This window comes from Cotesia glomerata, linkage group LG5, assembly GCF_020080835.1.
Source record: "Cotesia glomerata isolate CgM1 linkage group LG5, MPM_Cglom_v2.3, whole genome shotgun sequence".
Lineage (NCBI taxonomy): Eukaryota > Metazoa > Arthropoda > Insecta > Hymenoptera > Braconidae > Cotesia > Cotesia glomerata.
The window spans coordinates 8830733-8843928 of record NC_058162.1 but is presented as its reverse complement, the minus strand read 5'-3'; the positions used below and the strand labels follow the sequence as shown (position 1 = coordinate 8843928).

The 13196-nt window shown below is 28.0% G+C and overlaps 5 protein-coding genes across 9 annotated transcripts in view; 2 read left to right on the top strand and 3 right to left on the bottom strand.

Annotated features, from left to right (window-relative positions):
• Positions 1-89: 89 nt before the first annotated feature.
• LOC123265158 (transcription initiation factor TFIID subunit 13) lies at positions 90-2572 on the top strand. 2 transcript variants are annotated; one of them, XM_044728818.1, is made up of 4 exons: positions 91-232; positions 1239-1473; positions 1833-1934; positions 2437-2572. In XM_044728818.1, exons 1-4 carry the CDS (start codon positions 206-208, stop codon positions 2439-2441), a joined length of 369 nt encoding a protein of 122 aa, XP_044584753.1. In that variant the 5' UTR covers positions 91-205; the 3' UTR covers positions 2442-2572. The 2 variants fall into 2 exon arrangements, with proteins under 2 accessions (XP_044584752.1, XP_044584753.1); XM_044728817.1 differs by lacking the exon at positions 2437-2572 and having other exon boundaries at positions 90-232; positions 1833-2158.
• Positions 2184-13196, bottom strand: part of LOC123265108 (protoporphyrinogen oxidase) — a 14680-nt gene continuing 3667 nt past the window's right edge. Inside the window, exons 1-5 of one of the 4 annotated variants that reach the window (XM_044728739.1) lie at positions 5117-5134; positions 4438-4527; positions 2938-4057; positions 2402-2721; positions 2184-2310 (exon numbers count right to left, since the gene is read on the bottom strand). In XM_044728739.1, the coding sequence (XP_044584674.1) occupies positions 2292-2310; positions 2402-2721; positions 2938-4050 (1452 nt within the window). In that variant the 5' untranslated portion in view covers positions 4051-4057; positions 4438-4527; positions 5117-5134 and the 3' untranslated portion in view covers positions 2184-2291. Of the gene's footprint in view, positions 2311-2401; positions 2722-2937; positions 4058-4437; positions 4545-5014; positions 5033-5116; positions 5135-13196 lie in introns of those variants that run through there. The other 3 variants (XM_044728737.1, XM_044728740.1, XM_044728741.1) reach the window with 3 other exon arrangements.
• Positions 6151-6895, bottom strand: LOC123265382 (transferrin-like). The gene is made up of 3 exons (XM_044729102.1): positions 6630-6895; positions 6466-6527; positions 6151-6359 (listed from the first exon to the last, which is right to left on the bottom strand). The coding sequence occupies exons 1-3, from the start codon at positions 6716-6718 to the stop codon at positions 6151-6153; spliced, it is 360 nt and encodes a 119-aa protein (XP_044585037.1). The 5' UTR covers positions 6719-6895.
• On the top strand, positions 7516-11537 carry LOC123265102. Its single transcript, XM_044728728.1, has 6 exons — positions 7516-8533; positions 9336-9557; positions 9634-9798; positions 10190-10396; positions 10587-10741; positions 11070-11537. Exons 1-6 carry the CDS (start codon positions 7661-7663, stop codon positions 11233-11235), a joined length of 1788 nt encoding a protein of 595 aa, XP_044584663.1. The 5' UTR covers positions 7516-7660; the 3' UTR covers positions 11236-11537.
• The window catches only part of LOC123265099 (transferrin), a 3700-nt gene continuing 2373 nt past the window's right edge, over positions 11870-13196 (bottom strand). Inside the window, exons 6-9 of the mRNA XM_044728725.1 lie at positions 12921-13156; positions 12558-12837; positions 12391-12452; positions 11870-12282 (exon numbers count right to left, since the gene is read on the bottom strand). Coding sequence (XP_044584660.1) covers positions 11930-12282; positions 12391-12452; positions 12558-12837; positions 12921-13156 — 931 coding nt within the window. The 3' untranslated portion in view covers positions 11870-11929. The remainder of the gene's footprint in view (positions 12283-12390; positions 12453-12557; positions 12838-12920; positions 13157-13196) is intronic.

The following is a 13196-nucleotide window of genomic DNA, read 5'->3' as shown; positions in this document are numbered from 1 at the left end:
CTGTATCTAAGCTCCATCTTGAAGAGTGTTTCGAACTTACAATTTACAATCAGATGGTGTGCTTGTTGATGTTTTGATAGTATCGCGTTATATATTACATTTAATTGTTTTGTCAATAAAATTTTTTAGTTTTATATTTATTAATATTCTTTTTTGAAGTTAAATTTTAATTGAGTAGATAATAATAATAATTATTATTGTTATTATGGCCAATGAAGAAGGATATGAACAGGTACATTTATTGCTAACCTTAAATTTTCATGATTTGATATCAAGCGTCTGTTTTTATTTAAAAGAATAAATTATTATTATTTTAAAACAGTTTGTGCTTGCAGTTTTTTGTTAATTATTCATTTAATTTTTTTATATTTTATCAAAAGTGACGTGAGTTTTTATTTTTAACATTTTTCTGTTTTCAAGTGAAACACAAAAAAATTCAAAATTTTTTGAAAAACCAGCTGAAATTTTTATTTATCAGTGTTAAAATATTTGTTTTGAGAATTTCAATAATTGTTCATATTTTATTACTAGGGTAAAAGACCCTATTAGTGGCGGGGACCCTATTACTGACATTTTCTTTGATTTTGGTACTTATTCAATTCATGAAATCATTAATTTCAATAATGAAAATATTATTTCTAATCTTTAAGACCTTGAGATCAAAAAAATTTTTAATTTTTATTCCAACTAGAATATTTTTTCATTGAAAGAAAAAGTGCCACTAATTGGGGTTAAAGGCTCCACTAATGGGGTCTTTTACCTTATGATACTGAAATTAAGAGACATCTGATAATTTTTAGAATTTTTTTAACAAATAAATTATAGCAAGAAAAATTTATTTAAAAAATTCCATCTTTAGAAGGTTTAAAAAATTATAAATGTAATTTTTTAAAAATAACTTTTTAAAGCTCGTTTATTTTTCGATAAAAATCAAAAAATTTTCAAAAGTGTCTGCTAATTTTAGTGTCATTTATTAAATTAAACTGAATCTTTAAATGTTACTGAGACTAAAGACATTTTAGATTTTTTAACAAGTATGTTATTATAAAAAGAATTTCACTAGTGGAAATTGAAAAAAAAAATGTGAAATCAATTTTGTTAAAAATATTTTCTTATCACTAATTTATTTTTTAAATAAAATTAAAAAATTTTAAGGTGTCTGCTGATTTTACTATTATTATCCTGCTGATTGAAATCTTAACTTTATATTCAATGATTAATAATTAAATTGCTTACAGTTCGAAGATGAAGAGACAGACGTCCCAATTGGGACTTTACCAAGCGGTCGCAAGCGCTTGTTCTCAAAAGAATTGCGCTGTATGATGTACGGATTCGGTGATGATCAAAATCCTTACACTGAGAGTGTAGACTTGTTGGAGGACCTGGTTATTGAATACGTAACCGAAACAACACAGCGAGCTATGGAAATTGGACGTACCGGACGTGTCCAAGTTGAGGACATTGTCTTTTTAGGTAACAACAATTATTTATCTATTTTTAGTAATAGTAATTTACAATTTCAAATAACGAAATTCAGTCGATCAATTAAAACTAAAATATTCAATTTAAATTGACTAGAAGACTCGTTCAGTCAAATTTGTAATTTTAAAACTAGAAAGAAAAATTTTTAGTTTTTAGAATTTTAAAAATTTCAAACATCAATAATTAATTTCATTTACTTATAATTTAATAAATTGAATTTTGAATTTTTTATTGGTCATATAATTAGGCTTGAATTATTTGAATTCTGAGATTTAATTTTTTTATACTGGATAAATACTGAAAATGAATAAAATTAATAATAAATTAAAAACTTATCAATAAAATTTCAGTTAGAAAAGATCAAAGGAAGTACGCCCGTGTGAAAGATCTGCTGACAATGAACGAAGAATTGAAGAAAGCTCGAAAAGCGTTTGATGAAGTTAAATACGCAGGTACTGTTAACCAATAAATAATAAGTTATTGTCCACTTATTATTATTTAACGCTCCCAAGTACATTTCATGGCATGTACACGACTTATTACACCTTTTATTTCATTTTATGTATTTAATTATAATGTAATGATTTATTTCTAAGCAAAATTGTTCTTAGCTTTAATTGTATTTTTATTGGAATGTGTAATATAAAAACTATTCAATGCATTTCCATTGCAGCAACGCAGAAAAAATGTTTTTTTTTTCGCCACTTTTAAAATTATTTTTATTTAATTATTAAAAAAAATATTTACATATCGCATGTTTATTCTCAACAACTACAATCTATACATGAATGCATGATTGGCATGTTACTTCATGCATTTATATCACGTCTGAAAAGTAATTATATTATTATTTTTATTTTATAACTATTAAATATTACTTTGATTCTCATAAATATAAATATTATATTTAGTTACTTACAATAATATATCATCAATCGCGTTTTTCGATGACAGAATAACGTCGTTAACTCCAATACCCTGATAAGAAGAACCACAAATCGCTAAAGACATTCCATGGGCAGTTATGTAATCACGAATGCGTTTCATACGTGCGTCGTGTCCGACTATTTGCTGGGGGATACAATCTTTCAAAATTGATACGTCAACATGCACTGGATCTTGATTTATTTTTAAAATATTACGCAATTGTTCTATTGCTATGGATAGTAAGTATTCTTCTGTTGGATTCTTTCCGAAATATTGGTCAAACCACGCACCGCCCATCATTGCTGTTAATACCTGTAATTATATTATAATATAATTTAATTATAAATAATACTAGCATAAAAGTAATTAAATTTATAAGCAATTTTTGTTTTCTGTAAAATATCAAATTTACTCTGAAACTTAATTTAATTCATAATTTAATTTTCATAAATTTCTGCCATTAATTTAACTAGAAATTTTTTGTATAGTGCAAAACAATTTAATAAAAAATAATCGTTTAATAAATACCGTTGATTTCTCAGAACGAACACAAGAGTCAAAAATAACACCTAGCAGCGGTAAGTTCTGGTTAGGTGGGATTAAGAATCCAAAAGCTTCAAGCGGCACAACTTTATCTTTAAACTCAAAATTAATAACAGCAACCGTAACAGAAGGTATCGCTTCCAACTCCTGGGCCAGCTCTGGATGCTGTTTCTTCACGAGCTCAGCAAGACTTTGAGCTGGAAGACTAGAAATAATTTTGTTGAATTTATGAAGCTTACCATCAACCTCCACATCAACTTCTTTATCCCCGAAGGTCAAATTAGTGCACTTCTTCAACTGGATATCAACCTTGTCAGCTAAATGATCAACCAGTGCACCAGGTAAAGTTTCCATCCCGTCAGCGAGGGTCCACACTGCCCACTTTTCCTTCTGTGCTAGCAACGCTAATCTGGAAGAGCCCTTGTGGGTCCTACCTAGCAACATATCATTTTGTTCTTCCTGCTTTCGCTTATCAATGGCCTCCTGGAGCCTGTTGCTCTTCAACATCCCCTTCAAGACTCCACCATGCTTTTGCTCAGCCTCAAACAGTGAACGCATCAGGAATTTCACACTTATTTTTTTAGCGTCTCCTGCGGCTATTCCGCAGACCATTGGACTGATCATGTAGTCTGCTATATCCTGGCCCAACCTCCTTTTGACGAAACTGTACATATCCTCGTCCTCTTTTTCGACTTTTGGAGCTCTGAACTCCTGCCACAATGACATGATCAGCGGGCGTTTCATTGGTGACTTGGTGGAAAATAAATCCAGGAACGAACTTGGAAGCACGTGAAGCTTTTTGTCGGCATAAATGAGCCGGTTCTTGGATGTAGGGTGTGTTTGCGATATTTTTATCAGCTGATCTCCTAAATTTAGCTCTTCGACCATACGAAGAGTATTCTTACCGCCCTCTCCAAAGGGTCGCACTGTGCGAGGACCTTTTTCGAAGGTCGCTCCTGAAGGCGATCGTTTGGTTCGTATCCATCCGCCGAGGCGCTCACTTGCTTCGAAGAGGGTCAACGCACCTAATCTCGGGTTTTCTAAGGCGTAAAACGCTGCTGATAAGCCACTTATCCCACCGCCCAGGATTGCTGTCATTTTTTTGCTAAAAAAAAAATAATTTTTAAGAAAATTGAAAAATAATACTTTATCGTTATTTAAACAAAATTTTTAATTATTGTTATTATTATTTTATTGATTAACAAAATGGTTTCTTTAATTGAATCTGATTATTTTTTAATGAATTAACATTCAAAAAAATATTTTATAATTAATTAAAAAATGAATGATTTGTTAAAAATATTGAAAAATAATATTTATAACTGATTCTAAAAATAGAAATGTGTCTAAAATGACGGTAATTTAAATTCATAAATTGATTGTTACATTTGACCAAAAATTTTAATTATTAAAAAATATTTTTAAAGATCATATGTTATATATATCATATAAATATATATTTTTTTATAATTTTAGATCACTTACTTGATTAAAAATTTCCTGATTATCTTGTATTGTTCAGAAGAATTGATTATTTATTTAGAATGAAATCTCTAGAGGTATTGAAAACAGGATCTGGAAACAAAAGTATTAAGATATAAGACCCAGTTATTGACACTGGCCTAGTTATTGACACTTGCAATTTTATTTTAATTAAAAAAAAGCTAACTCCAATAAATTAATAAATACAATTTGTGAATTATAAATTTTTAGATAATTGGTTTTTTGAGAACATTTTATTTTTTTAATTAGAATTAAATTGCAAGTGTCAAACAACTAGGCCAGTGTCAGTAACTGGGTATTTTATTGTAAATAACAAATTTATTTAAAAAATTTTAAATAATAGAGTAATGTACAGAAAACAATATCCATTAACTAATAAAAATTGTTTTTTCATATTATTCATTGATATTACTTTGAAATGAACATTTTTAATAAAATATATAATAATTAATGTAATTGGTTTTTTCAATTAATTAATGAAGTTTTTTCTATATAATTAGTAGAAAAAATTCAGATCTAGAATGTGAATACATAATTAAAGAGTAAACGCATTAAATACCTGTCAAAAAAGTGTCAAAATATATGTACAATAAAAAATATCAATCAGAGTAATTATTTATAAACTATTATTGTTTAAATAATAATGAATACACATGCTCACTTTATGTTGTGATTCGGCAAATATTTTGATTATTTTATTTTGTTAAAAATGCTTTTAGTTGCAGATGGTAACAATTTCAATGAACGCTAGGTGGAGTTAAATTGACGTTCTAAATTACATATAAATGTCTAAGTTTAAAAATTCTTATTTGAAATTACATAAATTGGCCAAAAACTAACAAAAGGTGGCAAAAATCGATAAGATAAAAATAAAGCATGCATAGTACTTAAACAGTGCAAAAAATGGGATCAGTAATGGAACAAATTGTTTAAATATGATCCTAAAGTTAGCCGAAATCCGTCACTTTGAAAATAAATATTCTGTAAATTTAGAAAAAAAATTTTTTCAATTACTTAAGTTAAGAAAAAAATACTCATGTAGATTTTTTAATTTTCTAGGCGACTTTTTGTTTTAAACTTAAAAAAATAAATACTTGAGTTATTACTTATTTTAAATAAAAGAAATTTATAATTTTATAAATAATTGAAGGCCAATTTGTTTTTAAATTGATTATTAAGAAGTAAAATATCCTGATAAGAGAAATAGTTTATAAATTTTTCTTATCATCAAAATAGGAAAATTGAAAAAAAAAAAAATTTTTTTTATTTTTATTGATTTGAGAAACTTCTCATTATGTTTGAAATATATTTATAAAATTAATTAATAATTTTTTTTTCACTATGGAATCAGATCATTATTAGAAAGTACCATGATAATTATTTATAAAAAAAAATGATGCATGTATTGTAATTACTTTTATTGTAAAAAATAAAAATTATACAACCATTATGTAAAATTCACATTGAAAAACATTAAAAAGAAAACATGTTCATCTAGTGAATAATTAAGTTTTCTTTGTTAAGAATTACTTATATAAATACATTTAAATTTAATAGCTCTAAAAGTTTGTTCCGTAGAAGCCCATTGATCCCAGTGATCCCAGGAGCTTTCAACAGAGACGAGCCCAATGGCGTCATCTTTGAAGAGGATATTTTGTGGCTACCCCAAGCACCAAAAAGTTGAAGAAGATCTGGTTATTTTGGATACAACAAACTGGTAGCAGTAAGAACACCATGAGTCAGTTTTTCCAAAACATAGTCAGACTTGCCCGCGTGACTGACAATAACTCGCGGTGGTTCGTATCCTAAATTACAGTCTTGGTATTTGTCAATTGAAGATACTCCTCCGTTTGAACAAAGTAGCATCAAGTCGGAGATTTTGATATCTGAAGTGTTATCATGCTCTAAAAGTAATTCGATCAAATTAAAAAATTTAATATAATAACAATTACGAGTATTTACAATTAGTTATTAATAATCATATTTAATATAATTTTAAAATAAATCCTCTTATTTTTTCTAATACTGTATGAGGAACGAAGGCAACGTCTCCATGGCCGCTTGTCAAGCTTCTAGAAGTTTAAATATTGACATTTAATTACTTGTTAATTAGAGTGTGTGACTGATACGGTACAAGCAAATTACAATAAATTTCTATAAAATTAATAACGTACGAGAGAGCTCCTTTACTGCCACTAAAATCTTCCGCTTGGGTAGGCTGACATCTAGTCGCTTCTTTGGTCTGATCGTCTTGGGACTCCATGTCTCCGACGCACTGCTGACAAAGAGGTGACGTCTTAGAAGCACTTGGTGCACAAGATTCTCCAAAGAACTCCCCGAGTCCTTCCTCTGAGGTTATTAGACCGGCTTTTTTTAATACTTGGAATGGTGCCAACCACCCAGTGAAATTGCTCTTATAAAATGTGTGACATGATTTTTTGTCTTTCAGATCAGCTGTAGTTGAAGAAAATTATTATTAAATTGGGTATAAATATAATTAACTAAAGTTATTTAAAAAATAGATAAATTTTAAATAACTAATTTATTAATTAGCAACAGCTGGACGTTCACTGAATTTAGTTGAACCTTTTCCATAATTTTGCAAGCTCTCTTGATACTGAAATTGAGACACATCTGATAATTTTTAAAACTTTTTTAACAAATAAATTATAGCAAGAAAAATTTATTTAAAAAATTCCAAAGTTAGAAGCTAAAAAAATTTATAAATGCAATTTAAAAAAGAAAAATAAAAAAAATTTTCAAGTGTTTGCTAATTTTAGTGTCAGTAATTATTTTAGCTCTTGTAAAATTAATACAATTCATCAAACTATTAAATTTTATTTTATTTCTAAAATGATTCTTATAAAAAAAATTCTCCATTTACCCGTAAAATCTTTTCAGTAAATCATTCAATTCGTTTGAAGGTACAATAATTCTGAGAATTACTTAATCCTCTATGTACACAGTACTCATAAGTATTCCTTCATGTCACTGTTCAAAAATTCCAAAGTGATTACACTACATACAATACGTTCAATAAGACTATTGTAGTTAGTTGTAGTTAGTACTTGCTAGTCAGTTGTAACAAGTCCTTTCTTCAAGACAGTCCTCAAATTAATAATTGCTGTTGTACTTAAAAATAAAATTATAAAATAATTTTTAGTTTATAAAATCAGATAATTTAATAAATTACCAATTATTAAAGATGTTTCGCGATATAAAATCAGTAAACGCGCCTCAAAATAGGACTTTATCAGTACCAAAATCGAGTGACAAAGAAAATTCTGAACCAGTTGCCTTTCAGCAAAGAAAATCACTTGGAGCAATACCCAAGCAGTTTAATCAAAATTCTGTTAAAAAAGCGCGTCCACGATTAGTCAGCATCGAAAATATCACTGAAAAATTTCGTATAAAAAATTTTGTAGCAACTCAGGATTTCGAAAATTTTTCTCCTACGCTAGAAGCAGCCGGAACATTTCAAGATTCGCGTTTTGCCATATACAATATAGAAAAAGGAACTACGGTAATAAGAAGCAAGCTAGAGAAAAAATGCAAACCAGCTGCCGAGAAAAATGATTTAAAAGTTGATTCTGGTGACAAAAAACTTGAAGACAAAACTGGTAATTTGGTTGGAGCTCAAAGCGAGGAGAAGAGTCCCAAGGTTTCATTGCCAAAGAAAGTTCGGATCAAAGAACCAGATACTATTTTCCCGGAGGTTTTCGATGAAGGAGATTTGGCTGCGGGTTACAGCTTTCAGAAAACTCCGGCGAAATTCCCACCGAAAGTCGATGATTTGTCGCAAAAAAGTAAGTTCAAGGTTGTTAAACACTTTTTCTCGGATGTCCAGCAGAACGGAAGTTCTGAAAAAGTCAAGAAAGTTTTGAAACGGCGCATGTCTGGAAAAATGTTGGAAAATCTGGCGCATTTTGAAGTTGATGGTGAAAAGGGAGTGAAGAATACGGTGAAAAGTACTGTTGTTATTTTGCCCGTCAAGCGAATCCAGGAATTGAAGGATCAGGATAAAAAACTAAAAGAAACTCCAGAGGATACTAGGGAATTTTTGCCACCTCTACAGAATGTAAGATTTTATTTTTAATTTACTACAAATTTGTTGAAATCGGCAGATCTCTGACTATTTTTTGGATATTTTTAACTTTACAAGTGGAAATTTTAAAAAATTATGAATGCAATTTTGAGTTTTAAATTTTAAAAGTTATAATTTGTTTAATCTAAAAATAATTATTCTCAAAAAAAAATTTTTTTATCCAAAACTAATTATTTTATATTTATTAAAATTTTCTTAATTTAAAATCAGAAGTAAATTTTTTATTTTAATACTAAAAACAATAAAAAAAATTTTTAAGTTTAAAATTTCAAGTATAAAACGATGATATTGAATTAGCAGAAGTTTGGCAATTTTGAATTTTTTCATAAATTAAATAACAATTAAAAAATTGCACTTGTAGTTTTTTTATGATACTGAAATTGAGAGACATTTGATAATTTTAAGAATTTTTCAAGCAAATAAATTATAACAAGAAAAATTAATTTAAAAAATTCCATCTTTAGAAGCTTTAAAAAATTATAAATGCAATTTTTTTGAAGAATTTTCTGGACCTAGTTTATTTTTCAAGAAAAACCAAACAAGTGTCAAGTGTCTGTTAATTCCAATGTCGTATTTATTTTATTTTTTACATATGAAAAAAACTTTTTTTTAATTTTTATATAATAATTTTTTTAATACAAAAATTCTAAAAATTTTTAGATGTCAGCTAACTTAATTTCCTTTGGAAACTTTAACTTCAATTGTAGATTTTATGTTGATTTTTCAATTAAATATTGATATTAATTATATTCTTACTGTATTGTTATTGTTACAGGTAAAAAAAGTGAGATGTGAGGCTTCAAAAAATATAACAATTAAAAAAAAGGTATGCAATCCTTCTTTCTATGGTAAGGATTCCATAGAATACGTCAAAGACCATCTTAAATTTTTCGAGGAAAAAGAATGTAATCGTCAATCATTTTCGTCCACTACCCGGCGATTAAACATCTCATCGACTCAACGCCAGATCCTTGTAAGAAATTTGATAAATATCAACGTAAGTATACATATATTTACCTGAATCATTTTGTTTATATTTAAGAACATGGTTTTAATATTTATATTTTTTTTAGAAACAGTTTAATTATCCAGGATTCCTTACCTACAATGCAGTTCGCCTATTGGATGATGTATTGTCACTTTCGCCAAATGTTCCAGTGGAAATGTTACAGTTAATTCAACTCACTTCGCTGTGGATCGTATTGAAAAAAGATCACGTTTTTCATCGTGTTCCTCTGGTATTTCTTATTTTAAATATTTTATAAAATTAATTTAGCAAAAAATTTATAATTTTAAGAATTTTTATTACAAATAAATTACAGCAAAAAAAAAAATTTGAAAAAAAATTGACATTTAGAAATTTAAAAAAATAAAAAATGCAATTTTTTAAAAATAATTTTTCAAATAAAATTTGTTTAAAAAAAAATTTTTAAAATGGTCAAGGCAGCTAACTTTAATGTCATAATATAAATATTTTTCATGTTTTCATCAATTTTTCAGCATCAATTATACGACTTGAAATAAATTTCTTCAAAGAAGAAATATATTATTTTTTCCTTACTAGATAAGTGATTTTTAATAATTAAATTCATTGTTTAATAAGTTAAAAAACATATTTACATATTACAGAGTGAAAAAATAGCTCAGTTGTCAAGTGGAGCATATAGTAAAAATGAGATCGTTCAATGTGAGCGTGAAATTTTAAAACTCCTAAATTTTGAAATATCGTATACGGATGTAGCATCAACAGTGAATCTTTGCATTGTGTCGGATCCCAAGCTCGGCAACATCAATTTCGATGATATTTATTTAATGTACTATTTCTCGGGCTATATGGTAATCTATTTTCATTATTTATTACAATTAAATCATTATGTAAAAGTATGTACGAATTTAAAAAAAAATTTATTTTTATCTCAATGAATTTTTAAAAAATTTGTGAGGTATCTGCTGATTCCAGTATCATTAAATTATCAAGCAAATTTTGATAAGACATTGATTGATACCAAGATACTTTATTTTCCAGATTGATGTCTCATTGTTTGATGAGGAGCTAATGAAGGAGTCTGCAATGTTACTAGCATCGACAATCGCCGACTTATCAGTAGTGATGAATATGTCTAAGATTACATCAATCGCAGATATTTCAGCTGATGATTGGACACCTAGTTATGGAAAATGGTTAGTATTCATCTTTGTTTTATATTATTTAATGAACTAAGCACCAAATAATGTTATCTTATCACTTGGTTAAAATTTTCAAGCAACAATTGTGCTAAATTAAAAAAAAAATAGGATAATAGATTTACACCTTCCCCTGAATAAAAAAAAGTATTGAAACAAAGAAAAAAGTATTGAAAAGTATTGAATTGACTAGAAAACCAATACTTTTCAATACTTTTTTCTTTGTCTCAATAATTTTTTTTTTTATCAGGGTCGTTGTAAATTTTTTATGAGTTTTGTTTTATAGTCATAACTGAAATAATTTAATATTTTATCTGTTGAATAGCTTCCCGGAAAAGGATAGAGTACGTGTCCGCTCCATGATCATACGCCAAATATTGAAGTCCTTCGAGCCGGGCACCATGGAATATATTGTTTACTTGAAGTACAAGAGGTCTCGTTACGGGGGAGTATCAAAATTTATAATCTTGAAATTAGAGAACTTAGTATGATTGAAATTTTTGAATCAATTTTATTAGTACAAATATTATTTGCTAAAAGTCATCAATTTTCTAAATTTCATCATCAAGTATTAAATTAACAAATTAGTTCAATTTTTTAATATGAGTTGATGATAACTAATGGCTGATAACATTTGTTATATTTGATGATATTTATTAATTTTCTATACCAAGAATAATTTTAATATTTATAACCAAAATTATTACTAAGTTTTATAAGTGATAAAATATTTTTATTTTTACAAAAAATAAAAAATTTATGATTAGTAAGTAAGGTATGCTGATAAGAGAAATAGTTTATAAATTTTTTTTATCATCATAAAGAGAAGGTAGAAAAAATTTTTATTTATTTATTTGAAATTTTTATGCATGCTTTTGAATTAGTGCGGAAGTAAAAAAATGTATTTATTAATTTGAGAAAATACTCATTATGTTGAAAATATTTTTATAAAATTATTTAATAATTTTTGTACTGAGTAATCAGTTTATTATTAGAAAGTACCATGATAATTATCTATGGGAAAAAAGTGATTCGAGTATTATATAATTAATTTTATTGTAAAAACTAAAAATTATACAACAATTTTGTAAAATTCGTATTGAAAAACATTAAAAATAAAACATGTTTATCTAGTGAATAATTAAGTTTTCTTTATTAAAAATTACTTATAGAAATACACTTAAATTAAATGGCTCCAAAAGTTTGTTCCGTAGAAGCCCATTGGTCCCAGTGATCCCAGGTGCTGTCAACAGAGACGAGCCCAATGGCGTCATCTTTGAATAGAATATTTTTGTGGCCACCCCAAGCACCAAAAAGTTGAAGAAGATCTGGTCGCTTTGAGTACAAACTGGTAGCAGTAAGAACACCATGAGTCAATTCCTCCAAGACGTTGTCAGATTTGCCCGCGTGACTGACAATAACTCGCGGTGGTTCGTATCCTAAATTACAGTCTTGGTATTGGTCGATTGAAGATACTCCTCCGTTTGGACAAAGTAGCATCAAGTCGGAGATTTTGATATCTGAAGTGTTATCATGCTCTAAAAAAAATTCAATCGAATTAAAAAATTTAATATAATAACAATTACGATTATTTACAATTAGTTATTAATAATCATATTTAATATAATTTTAAAATAAATGCTCACTTATTTTTTCTAATACTGTATAAGGAACAAAGGCAACGTCTCCATGGCCGCTTGTCAAGCATCTAGAAGTTTAAATATTGACATTCAATTACTTGTTAATTAGAGTGTGACTGATAAGGTACGAGAAAATGACAATAAATTGCTATTAAATTAAATTAATAACGTACGAGAGAGCTCCTTTACTGCCACTAAAATCTTCGGCTTGGGTAGGCTGACATCTAGTCGCTTCTTTAGTCTGATCGTCTTGGGACTCCATGTCTCCGACGCACTGCTGACAAAGAGGTGATGTCTTAGAAGCACCTGGTGCACAAGATCCGCCAAAGAACTCCCCGAGTCCTTCCTCTGAGGTTATTAGACCGGCTTTTTTTAATACTTGGACTGGTGCCAACCACCCGGCGAAATCGCTCTTATAAAATGTGTGACATGATTTTTTGTCTTTCAGATCAGCTGTAGTTGAAGAAAATTATTATTAAATTAGAAATAAATATAATTAACTAAAGTTATTTTAAAAATAGATAAATTAGAAATACCTAATTTATTAATTGAACTATCTTTCTTAACAACAGCAACTGCTGGACGTTCACTGAATTTAGTTGAACCATTTCCATAGTTTTCTGCAATTATTGGCTTGACATTAAATTCTTCAATGGCTTTTTTTACAGCGCCACCAGTCAAGATCACTAAATCAGCCCCTTCATTCCTCAGAGTTGTCAAACATGCTTCTTGATCTTTTTCAAGTACACAATCTAATCTCGGTCTTGCATCTCTGTAAAATTAAACAATTTAAAATTTTCCATATTATTATT

Excerpts from the sequence above, each read along its gene's own strand:
- LOC123265102 (XM_044728728.1), top strand. The coding sequence starts at position 7,661 with ATGTTTCGCGATATAAAATCAGTAAACGCGCCTCAAAATAGGACTTTA. Across the intron at positions 9,558-9,633 it reads GAAATTTGATAAATATCAAC|AAACAGTTTAATTATCCAGG; the intron begins GTAAGTATACAT and ends TATTTTTTTTAG. Across the intron at positions 9,799-10,189 it reads TTTTTCATCGTGTTCCTCTG|AGTGAAAAAATAGCTCAGTT; the intron begins GTATTTCTTATT and ends TACATATTACAG.
- LOC123265158 (XM_044728817.1), top strand. The coding sequence starts at position 206 with ATGGCCAATGAAGAAGGATATGAACAG. Across the intron at positions 233-1,238 it reads ATGAAGAAGGATATGAACAG|TTCGAAGATGAAGAGACAGA; the intron begins GTACATTTATTG and ends AATTGCTTACAG. Across the intron at positions 1,474-1,832 it reads TGAGGACATTGTCTTTTTAG|TTAGAAAAGATCAAAGGAAG; the intron begins GTAACAACAATT and ends ATAAAATTTCAG.
- LOC123265382 (XM_044729102.1), bottom strand. The coding sequence starts at position 6,718 with ATGGAGTCCCAAGACGATCAGACCAAAGAAGCGACTAGATGTCAGCCT. Across the intron at positions 6,528-6,629 it reads GGCAGTAAAGGAGCTCTCTC|AAGCTTGACAAGCGGCCATG; the intron begins GTACGTTATTAA and ends TTAAACTTCTAG. Across the intron at positions 6,360-6,465 it reads TACAGTATTAGAAAAAATAA|AGCATGATAACACTTCAGAT; the intron begins GAGGATTTATTT and ends AATTACTTTTAG.